Raw genomic sequence first — 21,376 nt, forward strand, 5'->3', positions numbered from 1 at the left:
GGTCAATTACTGCTTCTCTCAAAAACTGCAAGGCTTTAGTACCCCCACAACACCTATAACATTTCATTTGGCAATTAACCAGCAGCTATTTGGTGCTATTTTATTCAATTATTATATAAAACTTTGGTTTCAGAGTTCATGCGCCTGGGAACTTTCCTCACCATCCAGGCTATGATATAACAACACAAAGGCAATGGCCCAGACTTAAATATCTGTGTGCCTTAGCATGGCATATTTCATACACAATAAGGACTTGATAAATCTTTATTGCTATGTTGAGTCACTAAAACAACATTTTAAAAAACCAAACTTTATTTAGCTCCTTCTTGGGGCTAGACAGTATGCAAGCACTAGAGATTCTCAGTGAAATAAGTCAGGGTCCCTGCCCTCAAGCTCCCCTTCTAATCACAGTCACAGAAAAGTAAGCAGAGAATCATTAAGTGGTTAATCATATACACATGCTTTTGGCTTACATCAAAAACCTGTAACCTTAAAGTTCGCTGAATGATCAAACTCCAAGTCAGAAAGTATCTTGGAGTAGTGCCTCTCAAAGTTTACTGTACATAAGAATTATCTGGAGAACCTGTTAAAATGCATATTATGATTCTGAAGGTTTGAAGTGGAAGCCAAGATGATGCATTTCTAATAGGCTCCCAAGCAATGCAGATGCTGTTGGGCCATGAAAAACACTAACTAGCAAGGGCTTACTAGTAAAGATTTCCATAACATTTGACCAGTGCATTCCTCTTATAGCTGAATAAACAGCGACACAGGAAAGTTAAATAACCTGCCTGAGATTACACAAGATAGCATAGTGGACAGCTGAACTGGGTTAAAATTTAGGTGTCTTGAGTCGATGTAGCAGTAATTTGAAAATATGTAAGCTGACTTTCTGCCTAAACAAGACCAAATCTGTCCAAGACAGAGAACAGACTTCCTAAACAATACTACTGATCACCAGAAATCAGGGACAACATCCACCATCACCCCATTGCTCCCAGTTGAAGTGGTTTCAAAGAGTCCACTTTGTTACCCTAACTTACCTGAGCTCTCTGAAGAAAGTTCAGAAGGCTGACTACTGACAGGTTTCTTCTGGTCTTGTTTCTCTAACACAGAATCCTCATCTGTTGGCACGTTGTACTTCTGACCCACAGCTGTCACTGGTTCTGGATGTAACAGTAAAAACCACACAAGTTTTAGAGCAGCAAGATTTCAGCTGTTTTTCCACCTTTCAGAAACTTGATTCAGGAATGGTTTTTGAGGAATGAGCGATGGTCCTCAGAGAGCAGCAGAGAAATGGAGTGGTAGCTAGACAGTGAAGTTGGGAAAGTTTTTGTTTTGTTTCAGATGGGGAAAAATAACAGATATTTGTACATTGGTGGGAATGAGCCAGTGGAGAGGGACAAAGATTAGTGAGAGGCAAGAAAGGAAAGAATGGCTAGGGCAGCATGCCTAAGTAGGCGAGAGGAGATGGGAGCTAGTGCAACCTGGAGAGACTGGCCACACCTAGGAGCAGGGACAGTTCACCTACAGCAACAGGAGGGAGGCAGAGACTATGGAGACAGCACACAAGTAGGCAGATGAGGTAGCACAAGTTTGTGAAGGTGCTCTTTTGTGGCTTAAGTTATCAACAAGGAAAACAGACCAGCAGAGAAATAAGGAGGAAGGTGTTAGAAACTGGAGGAGGGAGAGAAGGTGAGAAAGAACTGTCTAGAAGAGCAGGAATGTGTGTAGACTTGTAAAATACAGTGTAAGTGTCTGTATTTTATCTGGCACAACATGTGTCCCTCACCTTTCTGGAGACTACACGCTGGTAGACAGAAATAAGGAGTAAACTTAAACTCATACCTGGTGAAATGATAAAAGTAGATGCAGCTGATGGCCCCTCATCCCGGAGAGATTTTAACTGGGCCTCCTCACGTACTTCTTCCTGTGTCTGCGCAATTTCCATGTCCTTAGCTGGAACAGCTGCCACCTCCGTTTCTGAGGGTGGTGCAACATCCTTGGCTGGACTCACATTGTTGGCCAGGGTGACCTCTGTCCCAGGGGGCAGAGCCATATCCTTAGCCAGAGTGATCTCTGTTTCTGGAGGCTGAGGCACATTCTTGATCAGGGTTACTTCTGTTTCTGGGGGCATAGCCACATTCTTGCCCAGGGCCATCTCTGTTTCTACAGGTGAAGCCAGGTCCTTCCCCAGGGCCACATCTGTTTCTTGGGGTAGAAGCACATCCTTGCCCAGGGGTACCTCTGTTTCTGGGGACGGAGCCATGTCTTTCACTGGGCCCTTTTCTGTATCTGGATGTGAAGCCATATCCTTGACTGGGGCCACTTCCATTTCTGGGGGCAGTGCCTCATCCTTGGTCAAGAAAATCTTGGTTTCTGGGGGCAGTGCCATATCCCCAGTCAGGGCCACCTCTGTTTCTGAGGACAAGGCTGCCTCTTTGGCTGAGGATATTTCTGTGGGTGACACAACGTCCTTAGCCAGTGCCATTTCTATATCTGAGAGTGATTCCACACCCTTGGCTGGGGTCATCTGTCTGTCTGTGGGTGCTACCATGCCCTCATCTGGGGACAAATCCATTTTTATAGGTGGTGCCCTCTCCGTTTCTTTGAATGGTATCGCATCCTTAGCTGGGGCTACCTCTGTGTCTGTGGGCAATACCATATCCTTGGCTAAAGATACATCTGTTTCTGTGGACAAAACAGCATCCTTCACCGGGGCTTCTTCTGTTTCTTTGGGTAGTACCATGTCCTTGACTAGGACCATATCTGATTCCATAGATGATTCCATGTTCTTAGCCAGTGTCACATCTGATTTGATAGAAGGTTCCATGTCTTTAGCCAATGCCAGCTCTGTTTCTGTGGCTGGTGCCATGTCCTTGGCTGGAGACATCTCTGTTTCTCTAGATGGTGCCATGTCATCAGCCTTCAGTCCCATCATGATTTCCAATGCTTCTGTTGGTGCCCTCTCTTCTGCTCCCTTCTTCACTTCTACTTCTTCAGCTGGCTCTAAGGGAAATAAGTTGGAAATTTAGAACCCATCATCGTCTGCTCATAGGTCTACATTCAAAACTTACTTTCTGAGAGCATAAGAGTATCTAGATTTTGTGACCACAACACCCTAAACATAACTAAGAAGCTGTCTAATTAATGTATTTGTGCCCACTCTTTGATAGTCCCAATACTTCGAAGAATAGGATACTAAGAGAATAAATCGTGGAGGAGGAAAGGAAAAGAAGAGTTAAAACACAGGTTTAAAAATAACAACAACACGGGTACACAGTTATTTTAAGAATGGGAGGGGCACCTGCGTGGCTCAGTTGGTTGAGTGGCCAACTTTGGCTCAGGTCATGATCTCGCGGTCCGTGAGTTCGAGCCCCGCGTCGGGCTCTGTCTGACAGCTCAGAGCCTGAAGCCTGTTTCAGATTCTGTTTCGCCCTCTCTCTGACCCTCCCCTGTTCATGCTCTGTCTCTCCCTGTCTCAAAAATAAAAATAAAAATATTAAAAAAAAAAAAAAAGAGAGAGAATGGGAACTTGTGGGACATCCAGAAAAAAAACCTTAGAGTTCCAAGTCTGCACTGAACTGAAAAGGGATGTTCTCTGCCCACGAACCCCAAGTGCTGTATTTCAATTTTGCCTTCATTTCTCCAGCTGTGAAACCAGTAACTGAAGTAATAAAGGCATTTGTGATAGTTCTGAAACTTTATCTATACTGCTGTCCACTGCTAATCAAAAAGTCTGATGATTTAAACGGACTATGATACCGTAACCGTTAAGTGAAGACGGGTTCTAATCATTTACCTGCCGTGGGCTGCAGAGGCTGTGTCACAGCCATTGGGGAAATGAAGGATTCCGGGTGTGGAGAGTTTGGGGCTTCCACAGGCCACCCCTGAGGCACAACATTTGCAGGAGCAAATGTGTCACAGGGAAACAGACCTAATATTGAAACACAAACACACAGATTGTTGAAACTGGGTCAACAATGGGGAAAAAAAAGGCATCTGACATTTAAAATCAGCTTTATACACTGCCATAATGACACGAACCTAAGCACCAGTGAAAAACAAAGGAAGTATAAAGAAAAACTGTTAATGTTCTTTATGTTTGGGCAAATTTTTTAAATGGCTGTCATGTCATTATAATCAGCATTGGTTGGCAGCCTCCTACAGTGCACTGCAAAGAGCCAAAATACCAAAGACTGAACGCAAGCACCAATATCGCAACTGAAGTATAATAAGGGATTGTGAGTCTTGATTTCCTCATCTGTAAAATGAGATCAATATTTCACTCTGCAACGTAACAAGACAGTTTTGTGAAAATGTTTTGTAAATTATTAAGAACTAGGACAGATGTAAAGGATTATTACTATGCTGTCCATCATCAGATAATAGGGGATTTAATATCACGTGGTCCTTGCCATCAGGAGTATTATGATTTAGCTAGAAAGGCAAGACAGACATGTACCAAATAGTCTATAGTATGTACTAAGTGGGCTAAGAGTTTAAAAACAATTATGAGGACCAGAATAGCCACAGAAGGCTTCAGAGGAGAAGCAAGAGCAGAAAGAGAGGACAGAGCAGTCAATTTCAAAGATGGAGAACCGTGAGCAAAGTATGAAGATGCCAACAGGACAAGAATGTTTCTGCAACTATGAAGTTAGTTGGATTCAAGTGGATTTTGCGTACCAGAGAGGGAAAACAGAATTAAGACCAACAATGGAAGAAGGATCTGGAAAGCCAGAGAAATTTAGATTTGAAGAGAGAGAGAGAGAGAGAGAGAGAGAGAGAGAGAGAGAGAGAGAGAAAGGGTGTGGGTGTGTTAAGGTCTTAATGAAAATGACATGATGAATACAGAATAGGGCCTTGGTGGCAAATGCAGCAGGCATATTTGGAATGAATTTAAAAGGGAGCAGGAGTCCTACCGAGGTGGTCTAGGTGTCTAGTGTAGTGACAGGGGCTTACATGGGGTGGCCCAGGCAGGGGGGTGTGTTTTGTGGCAGGGGAGTAGTGGGAACATAAAGAAACAGAAGAAAGATGCTGTTAAAAAAAAAAAAAAAAAAGAAGCTAAGGGAGCCTGGGTGGCTCAGTTGGTTGAACGTCTGACTCTTGATTTTGGCTCAGGTCATCATTTCACAGTTTATGAGATCAAGCCCTGCATCGGGCTCTGTACCAACAGCACGAAGCCTGCCCAGGATTCTCTCTCTGCCCCTCCCCTGCTTGTGCGCTCTCTCTCCAAATGAATGGATAAACTTAAACAAAAAAAAAAATTTTTTTAATTTAAAAAAAGGAAGAAAGAAAGAAAGAAAGAAAGAAAGAAAGAAAGAAAGAAAGAAAGAAAGAAAGAAAGAAGCCAATGAGACTAAATGACTCACTAGCTGGTGAGCTGACAGAACAGAAGTCAAAGCCACAATCAAAGTATTAAGAGACGACATGGATAGCATCACTTAACATCCTTCCTCCTAGAGATATTCAGTCCAAACAAAAGCATAAATGCAACATATTATTAGCCAGGATCTTAACAAACACAAAATTATAAGCATTGCTGAAGTGGGACTTATTGGTGAAGGAACTTCACTGAAGGGACTTACTGAAGGAAACCAGAATGTCACCCCAAAATATGCCTCTTTGACATAAAAATTATTTTGAGCTGAAGGTAATGTGGGAGTAGCAACCCGAGAAAAAACTTCCCCCTTTCTGCCTAAAGGCGGGATATAAATTCTCCTCTTCCTGGAGGCAGACTCTTGTCATCCCAGAGAGGGCGCCAGAGGGATCGGCAAGCAAACCTTACTCCATTAGTTCCTCCCATGCATTTTCTTCCCACAGTTAGCCACTCCTGGAAGCCTAAAACTGCTTTCCTTTTCCTGTCATTTTTCTACCAATTTATGGTTCTTCATTGAAGATGCTATATAAACCAAACTTCTAAGCTACCATTTTGAATTACTTTTCTCCCATGTGATGGATGCTGCATGTTGACAAACTGTTTGTCTCCTGTTAATCTTGTCGTTAACAAGTCCCAGCAGAAAACCTAAGATGGGAAGAAGTAAAGTTTCACCTCCCCCACAGTACCCTGGCCACATTCATGTTACAAGTGATACAACAAAACCAGGAATAAGGACACTACTAATTGAGATCTAAGATCTGTTTAATGTTTACCACGTATCGGATGCTGTAAGAAGTGCTTCTACAAAATTTTACTTAATTATCACCCCATCTTTAAGGAAGGAACTAGTGCTGGCCCCACTTTATAGGTAAAGAAATCAAAGTTTACAGAGGACATAACTTGCCCAAGGCAATGAATTGGTAAAATGTGGAAAGAGAATCTGGCCCTATGATAGTGTATTCAAGATCCCGAGAGGATATGATCAGACTCTGAGCAGCCCAACTGTGAACTCTCTCCTGTGACCAATCTAGAAAGAGACTTGTTACAGCCAGAGCCAATAAACATGACTGCCTAGTGGTTAACTTCAAAGGTGATGGGTTAAAGGCCACATTAATTGTTTGGAGTTAAGCAATAAATCCAGTTGAAGAAGTCATACCGTAACTGTCTTGCAGGGGATCATTTTGTTCTGTAAATGCTGAAGCATTGGTTGTTCCACTGGGGAGAAAGAGAAAATCTTCCAGGCCATCATCATGATGCATCTTAAAGGGATCTGGAATAAAGAAGGAATTTAAAATTCATTCCCAGTGAATACAACTAAAATGATTAGCATTCCTTATTAGCCTATGATGAATATTGATTGGTTACATGTGTGTTGTCAATATAAGTGAAATAAGTTGAGATAATATGTGACTGAAAATGGTAGAGAATCACGAATTCCTTTGTTAAAAGTTAAGAGTATGTAATCTCATATTTCCTACGATTTGATTATCTGAATCAGTCAACAAATAACAAACTAAAAACACAACTAATGGTCAATTCTATAACATGCTAAGAGGTGAAAGTACAGATTTGATTAAACTTTCAATATATATTTAGACATTCACTTCAGGTTATTAAGGGAAAAAAAAAAAAAGATAGCCAGGCAAGTAAAAAAGACATTTTCACCTCATGTGGGCATCATGAAGAAAACTACTTTTCAAAACCTGTCTGAATGAGACAAGGTAAACAGCTGGCGTCTGAAGAAGAGAAATGAGCTCCAGAATCAGGAGTTGCCATAAATAAAGTCACTCAAAACATCAGGGAAACTCTGTGCCTTCTTAGATGAAAAAAAGAGCAAAGCCAGTCAGATCGAGCAAGAATTTGGTTCTAAGAAGGCCTTCTCAAAATTTAGCACACATCTGAATCACCCTGCAGGCTTAAAGAAACACTGATTGCTGGGCGCTAAGAATCTGCATTTCTCACTAGTTCCTTGGTAGATTCGTAAGGTGCTTCATTTGTCAGAGGCAGCTGCATAAAAACCTAGGCCTTGGGAGAATGTTCATTCCTGTGGCTCTGAGGCAGCTGGACCACCCTGTTCTAGTAAGGGATGTCAGAAGCAGGGGAGACCATGGCACTGGGAAGTATGAACAAGCAGAAAGCAAACTGAGAAGCTGCTGGAGACAGAGGAGGCCCTAGTGCTGCTTCTCCAGAAGAGTGGGGGAGCTGGGAGAGGAGAGAGATTCTAACCATTCACTCTCCCCAGGATCACTTCGTTTGAAATGCTGCCGCTTGCTCTGCTCCTCAGGCTTCCACTGAAGGAAAACAGGAAGCTTAAACCATCAATGAGAGTAACTGCTGTATGGTTTGCACATTAGGATGGGAAACTGCTAACTTGCATGTAAAAATGAGTGGTTTCTACAAAGTTCTGTCATTTTCTTATTACTTTTTTAGTGGGTGCCTCTAATATGGCAGACTCTGTGAGCTCTAAAAACCCAGAGATGTGTAAGATCAGGGTTGAGAACATTTAGCAGAGGGATGTTTTAGTTCAAGTCAAGGATGATCTTCCCTTGATAAATATTTAAGCTGAGAACTAAAGAACTAATTAAGTGGTTAGAGAAAGGAAGACCTTTTCTCTATCTGCATTCCTTCCCTCAGTGATCTCATCTAATCTCACAGTTTAAAATTCTGTGTATAAATTAATGACACTCAAATTTGTACCTCGAGCCATCTAGATATCACCCCTTATTTCTTGACTTTCATATCAAATTGCCAACTCTTAATGTATAAAATAAAGCTAAAATGTAGTATGTTTCCCAAACTACCCCTCGTGAAATCTTCCCATCTCTAGTGGCATTCTATCTTTTTGGTCAAAAACACTGGAGTCATCCTTGACTTCTCTCTTTCATACAAATTTGATTCATAAGAAAATTCAACTGATCTGACCTTCAAAATGTCTCCCAGAACCTGTTTTTTTTCCCCACCTTCAATGATTAGGGTGTCTCACAGGTTGTAGTCAAAGTATTGGCCAAGACTGTGATGATCAGAAGACTTGACTGGGGCTGGAGAACCTGCCTATACAATGATTTACTTACATGGATATTGACTAGAAGCCTCTGTTCCTCCCCTATGTGGGCCTCTCCATAGCATCTGGCTATCCCCAGGATGAGTAAACCCAGAATGACCAAGATGGAAGCCACAGTGTCCTTTATAACCTAATCTTAGAAATGATATACCATTATTTCTGTCATCTATTCTACTGGTCACACAGACCAACCCTGCTACAATGGGAAGTTACTACTTAAAGTTGTGAATACCAGGAGGTGGGGTTCATTGGAACCATCTTGGGGGTGGACTACCACACTTGACTTTCAAGACATTATATTTTTCTGGCTTTTCCCCAACATCAAAACCAGCAATTCCTTTGAAGCTACCCTTGCTGGTTCCTCTCCTTCCTGACTTGAATTAGTAATTAAAAACTACTCACAAGAAAATTCCTAAGTTGGCTTCGCTATTGAATTCTACCAAACATTTAATGAAAAATTAAAACCAATTCTTCATAAACTCTTCCAAAACTAAAACTCAAGAGGGGAGAACACTTCCTAACTCATTCTATGGTTGGTATCACCATAGAATGGTATAACTCTGATATTACTCTGATACCAAAACTAGACAAAGACATCAGAAGGAAACTACAGATCAATATCTCTTCTAAACACGGATTCCAAAATGTTCAATACGTTTATGAATGTGCCAGCAAATAACATGAGTTATACACCATGACCAAATGAGATTAATCCCAGGAATGCAAGATTAGTTTAACACCCCAAAATCAATTAATGTAATACATACATATCAGTAGAATAAAAAATGAAATCACATGGGAGCACCTGGATGGCTCAGTCAGGTTAAACGTCTGACTCTTGGTTTCAGCTCAGGTCATGATCTCAGTTTGTGGGATTGAGACCCACGTTGGGCAATGCGCTGACAATGCAGAGCCTGCCTGAGATTCTCTCTCTCCCTCTCTCTCTGCCCCTCCCCTGCTTACTCCCACTCTCTCTCTCAAAAAAAATAAATAGATAAATAAATAAACTTAAAGTAATAATAAAACCACACAATCATTTCAATAGGTGTAGAAAAATCACTTGACAAAACCCAACACCCTTTCATGATAAATCAAACACTTGACAAATTAGGAATAGAAGGCATTTTCCTTAATCTAATAAATGGCATCTATAAAACACCCACCACTGACACCATACTTAAAAAATGGCAAAAGACTAGATGCTTTCCCTCTAAGACTAGTAACAAAATAAGGATGTCTGCTCTCACTACTTCTAGTTATCATTGTATTAAAGACTCTGGCCAGGAAAATTAAGCCAAAAAAAAAATAAAAGCCATCCAGATTGGAAATGAGGAACTAAAACTGTACTTGTAAATGACATGATCTTACATATGGAAAATCCTAAGGAATCCACTAAAAAACTATTAGAACTAATGAGTTCAGCAAGGCTGGAAGATACAAGATCAATATACAAAAATCACTCGTGTATCTACATCCTTCCAATGAACAATCTGAAAATGAAATTAAGAAAACAATTCCATTCACAGCATTAAAAAGAATAAAATACTAGGAATAAATTTTACAAAAGGGAGTATAAAATTTACGCTCTAAAAACTACAAAATATTGGTGAAGGAATAAGATATAAATAAACGGAAAAACATTCTATGTTTATGGATTTGAAGATAATATTGTTAAGATGGCAAAACTCCTCAATTTGATCTATAGATTTAATGCAATTCCTAACAGAATCCCAGCTGATTTCTTTATAGAAATTGACAAGCTGATTCTAAAATTCATATGAAATGCAAAGGACCCAGAACAACCAAAATAATCATCAGAAAAAACAAAGTAGGAAAATCTACACTTCCCAACTGCAAAACTTACCACAAAGCAACAGTAATCATGACAGTATAGTGCTGGCTTAAGGACACACATATAGATCAATAGAACAGAACTAAGAGTTGATAAACAAAACTATGTATCTATGGTTAACAGATTTCAACAAGGATACCAAGACCATTCAATGGGGAAAGAATAGTCTTTCCAAAGACTGGAGACGGGACAACTGGATATCCACATGACAAATAATGAATTTGGACCTCTACCTCTCACCATATAGAAAAACCAATTTACAGTGGACCGAAGACCTTAATGCAAGAGCTAAAATTATAAAAATTTTAGAGAAAAACATAAGGGTAAATGTTCATGACCTCAGTTTGGCAATGGGCTCTTAGGTATGACATCAAAGTATGAGCAACAAAGGAAAAACAAGATAAACTGGTCTTCAAAATCAAAAACTTTTATGCATCAAAGGACACTATCAAGAAAATTAGAAGACAACCCACAAAATGGGAGAAAGCATTTGCAAATCATAAATCTGATAAGGGTCTAGTTTATAAAGAACTCGTACAGGACACAACCAAAAGACAAACCAATTAAAAATGGGACAGAGGATTTCTCTGAGGAAGATATATAAATAGCCAACAAACACACGAAAAGTGAAAAAGATAATCAACACCATTAGCCCATACAAAAATGCAAACAAAAATCATAACAAGATACCATTTCATACCAACTAGGTTAGCTCTAATTTTTGAAAAAGAAAAACAAGCATTTTTAAGGATGTGGAGGAATTACAAACCTAATCCACTACTGGTGGGAATATAAAATGGTACAGGTGCTTTGGAAAACAGTTGGGCATTCCTCATATGATCAGCAATTCCAGTCTAGGTATTTCTCTCAAGAGAAATTTAAGTGTATGTCTACTACACAAAACCCTTTTTAAAACAGCATTACTGACAACAGTAAAGAAAAAAAAAGGAAACTGCCTATATGTTTATCAACTGATGAACAGATAAACAAAATGTAGTATATCCATACAATGCAGTATTATGAGGTCCTCTGAAAGAATGGAGTACTGATCCATGCCACAAACCACGAGTCCTTGAACACTTGCTAAGTGAGAAAGCTAGTCACAAAAGACCATATATTATTCCATTTCCATAAAATGTCCAGAATAGATAAATTTAGAGAGACAGAAAGAGATTAGTGGTTGCTTAGGGCCAGGGTGGATAAGGAGATAGGCAGTGATATTTAAAGAACACAGGGTTTATTTTTGAGGTAATACTAAAAATCCACTGAACTATACATTTTAAATGGGTGAATTGTATGGTATGTGAATTATATCTCAATAAAAAAAGCTGTTTTGAAAAATTATATATCTAGCCTAGCCAATAATTGGAAAATGGATAGAACATCAAGTACTAGATTATTTGGAACCAGTTATAAGCTCCTTATTAATTGGATGGCAAAAAAGAAGCCATATATAAGTGCAAACAAGACAACAGCTCTCAACCTGGCGTGGCGGCAATGATGCTATCACTTTGAGGTCCTTCTGCAATCCATTCCTGCCACCATTTCCAGCTCTAGCCAACTACACATATGCTTTCTGTCTCTATAGATTAGTTTGATTTTATAGAAATGAAGTATGAAGGGCGTCTGGGTGGCTCAGTTTGTTAAGCGTCCGACTCCTAATTTTGGCTCAGGTCATAACCTCATGGTTTGTGAGTTCTAGCTCCGCATTGAGCTCTGCACTGACAGTGTGGAGCCTGCTTGAGATTCTCTCTCTCTCCCTCTCTCTCTCTCTCTGTCCCTCCCCTGTTCACGTGCTCTCTCCCCTCCTCTCTCAAAATAAATAAATAAATTTTTTTTAAAAAGGTGAAGAAAAAAAAAGAAATGGGGTATGAGTCCTAGTTTTCCCTTCTGTCAAATGAGGATCATATGTACTTGGCAGAGTTAGGTAAGAAACACAGAAAATATGTATAGAAAGGCTCTAGCACTGTGCCAGGCACAACACAGATATTCAACAAATGGTGCTATTATTACTGTAGTAATTCCTTTTGGAAGAATTAGGTTCTAAGGTACTACTGACCATTAGTCTTCAATGAGTATGAATTTCAGTTAAGTTACTCAGAACAGGCTTTAAATCTAGAGGGGTGTGTGCCTCAGATGAAGGGATCAAGAGGAGAAAGGGTCAACTAAATTTTCAGGGTAAATGAGTACACTTTGATTGTACCTGACAAGCTATACTTAGGCTAAAGGGTTCTATGTGAGCAGTGGCTGTAAATTATTCATGTTTATGTCACCACTCACACTGAGCAGCCACAGGCAAGCCTGCACTTACCAGTCTGGGTAGGATTCACCAACTGTTCAGGTTCGAAGCAGAAGTTTGTATTTTCTGGCCAGTTCTGGATGTTCTGATATCCTTGGAAGGTCATTTTCTCGTCAAGGAATGGAGTTGGAGACCCTTCAAACAGAAACACAAAACAAAAGTTATAAAACACTACTGTCTTCCCTTCCACTAGAATTGAGTTTCTACAAGCATTAGAGCTAGTACCATAGGACAAAATCATACCTAGCTAGTGCATTTGAAGACCATTTTTTCTCCCTTTATTAAGACAGAAAAACAATCAAGATGCTGGAAGCACAGGTTGTTATATAAGGTTAAAAACATCATAGGATGACTTCTGGTTATGATACATGAAAAGGTTAGTAATTTTCATCCACAAAGGAACAAGTATAAAATTGGGACAAAACTGGGAGGCTTGGGTGGCTCAATCGGTTAAGCATCCAACTCTTGATTTCGGCTCAGGTCATGATCCCACAGTTTGTGGGTTTGACCCCTGCATCAGGCTTTGTGCTGACAATGGAGAGCCTGCTTGGGATTCTCCCTCTCCCTTTTTCTCTCTGCCCCTCCTCCACTCATGCGCGCGCGCGTGCGCGCGCTCTCTCTCTCTCTCTCTCTCTCTCAAAATAAATAAACTTTAAAAACCAACTGGGACAAGACTGTCAACAGCAATCATTTCAAGTCACCAAAATTAAAAAAAAAAAAAAGTCAGATCTAAATAAATGCGGAGACATACTACGTTCATTAATGCAAAACTCAATATTGTTAAGATGGTAATTCTCAAACTGACCACTATATTCAAGGCAATTAAAAGTGTCAGCAAAATTTTTTGAAGATGTCAGAATGGAAATGCATAAAAACACAAAACAGCCAAAACAATTTTGAAGAAAAGCACATTGGAGGACTTACATTACTTGATTTCAAAAGTTACTTTTACAAATGTACAATAACCAAGTCAGTGTTGTACGGACCACACATTAGATAAATGGAGCAGAACGGAGTTCAGAAAGAAACCTAAGTTGTGGATGACTGGTTTTTAACAGAGGTGCCAAGGGAATTCAATGCGGAAAGGATAATTTTTTTCAACCAGTGATACAGAAACAGTTGGTCACTTACCTCACACCACATGCAAAATCTAACTCCAAATAGATTAAAGACCTAAATATAAACATGTAAAACTAAAAACTTGTAGAAGAAAACTAGGAGAAAAATCTCTGTGACCCTGGATTAGACAAAGACTTCTTAGACATGTCATCAAAGGTAGGATCCAAAAAAGAAAAAAATACTGATGAACTGTACATCATGGTAATGTAAAACTTTTGCTTTTCAAAGATACCATTAAGAATATGAAAAGAGAAGACCCCAACTGAGAGAAAATATTTGCAAATGGATGAATCTGATAAAGGACCTGTATTCAGAAGAGATCAAAATCTGTTACAACATAATCTACATTAGCTAAGTTTTAATAAGAGAGAAACAGTTCACTTATCACATTAAAAACTTAATATATTTATAAGTAACTTAAATATTGGTACATACTGTGGATTCAAAACTGTGTTTAAGCATTTAATATGGAGGAAAAGCGACTTCACTCTTTGCTTAGTTTTGTTTATACTTGCTGTGAACAATGTGTAAACTTTTCTTTAATTTCCCTTATACTTTGTTTGCTCTGATCATATTTATTAAGATGTTATTCTTTGTCTGTTAAGTCTAATGATAAAAAATTAAGACTTGGAAAAAATCTCTTCCAACACAGTTATAACACAAGCAACTCAATTTTAAATGGGGAAAAGATTTCAACAGACATTTTCATCAAGAAAAATACACAAATGGGTAATTTGCACACGAGAAAAAGCTCATCATCATTAGTCAATAAGGAAATGCAAACTGCCATCACTATGAGATGCCACTACACTACAGAACTGCTAAACCAAAAGACTGATGATACCAGGAGTTTGTGAGGATATAGAGAAAAAGGAAGCTTCTTTCATTCCTGGAGGGAATGTTAAATTCTTTAAGTAAATACTAAATAAATACTTTAGAAAATAGTCTGGGGCACCTGGGTGGTTCAGTCATTTAGGCGTCCGACTTCGGCTCAGGTCATGACATGATCTAGCTGTTTGTGAGTTCGAGTCCTGCCTCGGGCTCTGTGCTGACAGCTCAGAGCCTGGAGCTTGTTTCAGATTCTGTGTCTCCTCTCTCTCTGCCCCTTCCCTGCTCACATTCTGTCTCTCAGAAATGAATAAACATTAAAAAAAAAAAAAAACTTTTTTAAAGAAAATAGTCTGATGGCTTCCTTTTCTTATTAACAGCTTAACCAAGATAATAAATTTACCCTAAATTGTTTTTTAAGCTTTATTTATTTATTTTGAGAGAAAGAGAGCATAAGTAGGGGAGGAACAGAGAGAAGGACAGAGAGAGAATTCCAAGCAGGCTCCACACTATCCACGCAGAGGCAGACGCATGGCTTGAACTCACAAACCGTGAGATCATGACCTGAGCAGAAATCGAGTCGGATGCTTAACTGACTAAGCCACCCAGGAGCCCCTAAATTTACCCTTTTAAAGTGTAGAATCCAGTGGGTTTTACTATATTCACTGAGTTATATAACTACCACCACTAACTTAACATTTTTATTAACTCCAAAATCCTATACCCATTCCCCTTTCCCACTTTCCCCCAGCCCCTAGCAATCATGAATCTACTTTCTGTTTCTGTGAATTTTCCTATTCTAGATATATCACATAAATGTAATCATACAACATGCAGCCTTTTGTGACTGGCTTATTTCACTAAGCACACTGTTTCCAAGGTTCATCCTCGTTGTGGCGTGTGTCAGAACTTTACAGCTTTGTACGGCCAAATAATACTCCATTGTATGAATATACCATAGTTTATCAATTCATCTGTTGACATTTGATTGTTTCCATTTTTTGGCTATTGTAAACAACGTTGCTATATACATTTAGGTACAGGTTTTTGCATACGTTTCCAATTCTACAGAATTTCTGGGTCATACAGCAACTCTTATGCTTAACATTTTGCAAATCTCTCTCAAAAATAAACATAAAAAAAAGAAATGTCTATTCAAACCATTTACCCATTTTTTAATTGAGCTATTTGGGTTTTTTAAATTATTACTGAGATGCAAGATTCACTTTCTTTTTTAAATTCAAGCATAGTTAACATACGTTTTATTAGCTTCAGGTGTACAATACAATGATTCAACAATTCTATACATTACTCAGTGCTCATCACAGTAAATGTACTTTAAAAAAAATTTTTTTTAATTTACATCCAAATTAGTTAGCATATATTGCAACAATGATTTCAGGAGTAGACTCAATGCCCTTTACCCATTTAGCCCATCCTCCCCTCCCACAAACCCTCCAGTAACCCTCTGTTTGTTCTCCATATTTATGAGTCTCTTCTGTTTTGTCCCCCTCCCTGTTTTTATATTATTTTTGTTTCCCTTCCCTTATGTTCATCTGTTTCGTCTCTTAAAGTCCTCATATGAGTGAAGTCATATGATTTTTGTCTTTCTCTGACTAATTTCACTCAGCATAATACCCTCCAGTTCCATCCACATAGTTGCAAATGGCTAGATTTCATTCTTTTTGATTGCCAAGTAATACTCCATTGTATATATATACCACATCTTCTTTATCCATTCATCCATCAATGGACATTTGGGCTCTTTCCATACTTTGGCGATTGTTGATTGTGCTGCTATATAAACCTGGGGGTGCAGGTGTCCCTTCGAAACAGCACACCTGTATCCTGTGAATAAATGCCTAGTAGTGCAATTGCTGGGTCATAGGGTAGTTCTACTTTTAGTTTTTTGAGGAACAAAGTAAATGTACTTTTAATTGCCTTCACCTATTTCACCCATCTCCCCACCCACCTTTCCTCTGGCAACCACCAGTCTGTTCTCTGTATTTAAGAGTGTGCTTTTTGCTTTTTTACTTTGTTCTTTTGTTTCCTAAATTCCACATATGAGTGAAATCATATTGTATTTGTCTTTCTCTGATTTATCGCATTTAGCATTCCACCCTTGAGATCCATCCAAGATTTATTTTCTTGAGGATATCCTTAGCACAAAAAAATTTTAATTTAGATAAAATCCAATTTTTCTTTTTGAAGATTTCATTTGTAAGTAATCTCTACACCCAACATAGGACTTGAATTTACAACACCAAGATCAAGAGTCACGTGCCACTCCGACTGAACCAGCCAAGTGCCTGGACAAAGTCCAATTTATCTGGTTTTCTTTTGTCACTTGTGCTTTGGAGCCCTAAGAAACCACTGACTAATCCAAGGTCATAAAGATCTATGCCTAGGTTTTCTTGTAGGAGATTTATAGTTTTACCTCTTATATTTAGGTCTATGATCCACTTTGAGTTTGTTTGTTTTTTTTTTTTTATGTGGTAATAGAGGTAGGGGTGCCAACTTCATTCTTTTGCACATAGATATTCAGTTGTCCTGGCCCCGTTTGCTGAAAAGACTATAGCAGTCCCCCCTTATTGGTGGAGGATATGTTCCAAGACACCCCAATGGACTCCCGAAACTGCAAACAGTACTGACCCCTCCATATACTACTATTTTTCCTATTCATACATACCCTATGACAAAGTGTAATGTGTAAATCAGGCACACCAAGAGGTTAACAATAACTAATAATGAAATAGAATAATTATAGCAATATACTATAAACAAAAGTTATAGGAATGTGGTCTATCAAAATATTTTGGTGTACTATGTTCACCCTTCCTGTGATGATATAAGATGACAAAATGCCTGTGATGAAATGAAATAAGGTGAACGACATAGACACTGTAACACAATGTTAGGCTACTGCTGACCTGATCTGTCAGAAGGAGAACCATCTGCTTCCATAAAGCCGCTAGCCATAGATAACTGAAACCATGGAAAGCAAAACCACGGATGAGGGGGTACTGCTGTGTTCTTCTCCCTTGATTTATTTAGCACCCTTGTTGGAAAATGTAAGAGTTTATTTCTAGACTTTGACAGTTTCTTAAAATGTTTCTTAAAATGTTAAACACACACTTACCACATGACCCAATAATTTCAACCCTGGGTTGAAAGAGAAATGAAACCATATATCTATATAAAAACCAGTATATTAATGTTGACAGCTGCATTATTCATAATAGCTAAAAATCAGAAACCCAATGTTCATCAACTAGTGAATGGATAAACAAAATACGGTGCATACATACAGTGGAATAATATGCAGCTGGCTATATAAATGGGAATGAACTACTGATAAACACTACAATACAGATGAGCCTTAAAAGCATTGTGATCTGTGAGAAAAAGCAAGACACAAAAGACTGCATGTTTTATGATTCTGTTCACATGAGTTTTCTAGAAAAGGCACAACTATAAAGACAGGAAATAGAATAGTGGTTGCCTAGACTGTAGGTAGGAATGGGAATTGAGCATAAATGGGCCCAAGGGAATTCTGAGGGTGATAAAAATATTCTAAAAATGGATTAGGGTGACTTTAGTATATACTTCCTTGTTAGGGGTATGAACTTTTGTTGAGAGGGGCATAAAAGTCAATGAGAAAGAAGTTTTGGAAGGCTGAGTAGCCACAGTACCAAAGTTTAAAGTTTCCCTACTGTCTTCCTTCTGGAAAACAGACTAAGACCTAAGGAAGACATGGCTGCAAGGAGAAGGCTCCGCTACAAGGTACTTATAAACATTTCTATGGCTGCTAACACACCAACTGCTAACCTCAAGGCGAACAGGGGGTGGAAGTGGCACGATGCCTCTTTAATTAGTAGCCAACTCATTAGGCTGCCTCTAGGTGTAAATGTTCCCCTTCAAGGTTGCCCTTTATCTTCATGTTTCATATAATCATTTAAATCTGATTTCACCTACATGAAGTGCTTTGGGGGGAAAAGGAGAGAAGAAGAATAAAACAAACACACTTAACCTAAATTTGCATTTTCTTTTTTTTTAAGCTAATTTATTTGGGGGGGGGGGAAGAGGGAGAGAGAGAGAGAGGGAGAGAAAGAATCCCAAGCAAACTCCGCACTGTCAGGGCAGAGCCTGATGCAGGGCCGATCTCACAGACTTTGAGATCAAGACCTGAGCCAAAATCAAGAGTAGGACACTTAACCAACTGAGCCACCCAGGCATGCCTCAATTTGCATTTTCTAAAATGGTCCTTTAGGAACATCTCCTGGGAGGATCTTGGCTATCTGAAGATTTTTTTTCTATAAATGTTTTTACTCACACATAATAAATATGTGGACTTTAAGTGATTTCCCATGCCTACAAGAATGGGAGGTGGATAATATACTAGAATTTTAAATAAGATATTTAATTATCACTTTCTAACTAAAACTCTTCTTACATAAATAAAACACATAATCCCTAAGAAACTCATCTGCTGGATGGAGAGTTAACACAGTAAACGGCTAACGCTCCCGGGTTCTGTGTGTTAACCAGAGCCTTTAGCAGGAGTGGTTTCTCTCTGGTGGTTATGGGCACTGACCTGCATGCAGCTAAGAAACTTCTGCTCTAACTTATAAGAAAAGGAAACATCACTTCTTCAAAACAGATTTTTTCCAAAATTTAAGCAATGTTTGTCACAGTGCCTTTTTCACATGGGAACTGATTGTCATAATCGTCTTTCATCAGTGATGTTTACAATGGACAATATAGATATTCCACACATAGCTATTCCCAAGGTCAACTCTCACTAAATGACAAAAGTAAATGCCTCCTGTTGTGGTACAATTTGGGGCCAGGGAGAAGAAAAAATTTTAGCAATACAGTTCAGATACGGAGTCTACAAGCAGCAGGGACAAGAACACCCGGTACTGTAATGTGGTCCTGTAAATTCATGTCTAAGCATCTCCAGAGGTTTGAATGCATCACCTCCATTTCCTCCAAGCACCTCCTCCTCCTTTTGGTCTCTCCCCACCCCCCCCACCCCGTATGCTTTCTCTTTTCTGCCACCCTTTAGCTTTAAGAGAGCCAACTTTAAATGGCATTTCAACACAAGGAAGTTCTGCAGAGCTGACTATAGTCAAACTGCATTAGTTGTGGGGTTTAATTTTCTATAATTTCCTGTAATACTTAATATGTATTCATCACTATTTCAGCAGACTTATAGGCCCAATTTTATAGAGACCACATACTTGTTTTTACACAATGCTGGAGAAGTGGAGAAAACATTCAGCAGAGCCAAATATGAGTTGAGGCCATGGGTAAGAATGGGTAAATAAGGAGCACACCAATTTGAATAGAAAAACCTTGTGGAGGACTACAGTTCTTCACAAAGGACTGCTAGAGAATAGCTAGGACATCAAAGGCCAAAAAAGTAGACCCCAAGGTTTATCTGCCTATATCCCTCCTAAAGGGGAACCACTCTATTCCCTTCCAGATGGGCCTGGTGCAGTGGTCTATCATGGAGTTTTTGCTTCACTGACCAAAGGGGTACACTTGGGACTCATTCATTCAGGCCAAAAGTCCTCTGGAGAAATCTGATACACAGACCTGACATTTTGGATCTTGAGCCACAATGACATACTGGGCCGCCAGTGGCCCTCTTTGCCACTTTGAAAGAGCCTGCCTGAGAATGAAGCCAAAGAGAGGGCAAAGGAGAAAGGCAGAGTGTAAGTGAGTGAGTGAGTGAAGCAGAGATAGAACAAGGGGAGGACAGAAAAGCAAGAGAGGGACTTATGAGCCAAGTAGGATTCTAAAAGCCTTTAGGTGTTAAAAAAAAAAAAAAAAAATCTAGCTGTAGGCAGCCAACAGACACATAAATGTACAGTCCCTAGTTCTTAGAATAGGAGACAAATTGAGGAAATGTCCAAAAACTTAAGAAATCTATAATTTGTCTATAACAGTCTGAAGGTTTCTTCAAAGGACAGAAAAGAAATCGAAACCGAAAGTAGAAAGAAAGAAAACTGGACTGGAAATGAGGAGATCCAGGCTCTAACTCTGGCTGCCACTTAACTCCGGGCATGACTTCAAGACTTGTAGAGCCACAGACTACTATACTAACTTAGAATTTAAAAAAGAAAAAAAAGGTTGTGATACACAATTTTTAAAATGCATTTTAACTCTAAATTGTGAGACCTCTAACATCCATTCATCTTTATATGCCTCAAAAATCTAGTAAAATATAATTTACATACAAGTACTCAGAAGTTACTGGTTAAATGGAAGTACTTGGACATTTGTTAAGCCAAAAAGATTATAATAAATAAAAAAAAAAAACCCACAATGTCCTTGGGGTTCACAAGTAGCATATGGAGGAGGGAAGAAGATAAGGTGGCAAATATTTGGATAAACACTTCTTAAAATCAATAAAAATATAAATAATACATTATCTTACCTCTCACATCACAAAAGCACAAATATAACAACAGAGTTCCACTCTGGATTATTAAAAAGAAATTAACCAGAAAATGATAGGAGAAGACAGTTTTCTGATGCTCTGAAGTTGAAGCTAAGAATCAATCTGTTACTGACTCCATAGTACTATAAGCAACAGTCTCAAACCCTGGTCTTTGGCTACTTTCCAGAATAATTTTTCCTCCCCCCCCCTTATTTATTATTAAATCTTTTAATAAATCTATAGCAGAGTTTAAACAACAGAAAGGGAAGGCAGGAGGGAGGAAAATAGAACAAACAAGTAAGCAAGCAAACAAAGGGATGACCCTGCTCTGATCAAAAGCTTAAATGTAGAAATTTGGGACGGCTTTTTTGTCTCTCTTGGTCTTAGTA

At 39.0% G+C, this 21,376-nt stretch overlaps 1 protein-coding gene across 18 annotated transcripts in view; it reads right to left on the reverse strand.

Moving 5' to 3' along the window:
* MAP4 (microtubule associated protein 4) overlaps positions 1–21,376 on the reverse strand; it is a 195,412-nt gene that overhangs the window by 54,175 nt on the left and 119,861 nt on the right. For 17 of the 18 annotated variants that reach the window (XM_030306574.2, XM_030306557.2, XM_030306550.2 and 14 more), the window contains 5 exons: positions 12,605–12,727; positions 6,537–6,650; positions 3,803–3,937; positions 1,849–3,009; positions 1,044–1,166 (listed from right to left, as the gene is read on the reverse strand). In XM_030306574.2, the coding sequence (XP_030162434.1) occupies positions 1,044–1,166; positions 1,849–3,009; positions 3,803–3,937; positions 6,537–6,650; positions 12,605–12,727 (1,656 nt within the window). The remainder of the gene's footprint in view (positions 1–1,043; positions 1,167–1,848; positions 3,010–3,802; positions 3,938–6,536; positions 6,651–12,604; positions 12,728–21,376) is intronic. The other variant, XM_030306563.2, reaches the window with a different exon arrangement.

Source organism: Lynx canadensis, chromosome A2 (genome assembly GCF_007474595.2).
Source record: "Lynx canadensis isolate LIC74 chromosome A2, mLynCan4.pri.v2, whole genome shotgun sequence".
NCBI classification, from domain to species: domain Eukaryota; kingdom Metazoa; phylum Chordata; class Mammalia; order Carnivora; family Felidae; genus Lynx; species Lynx canadensis.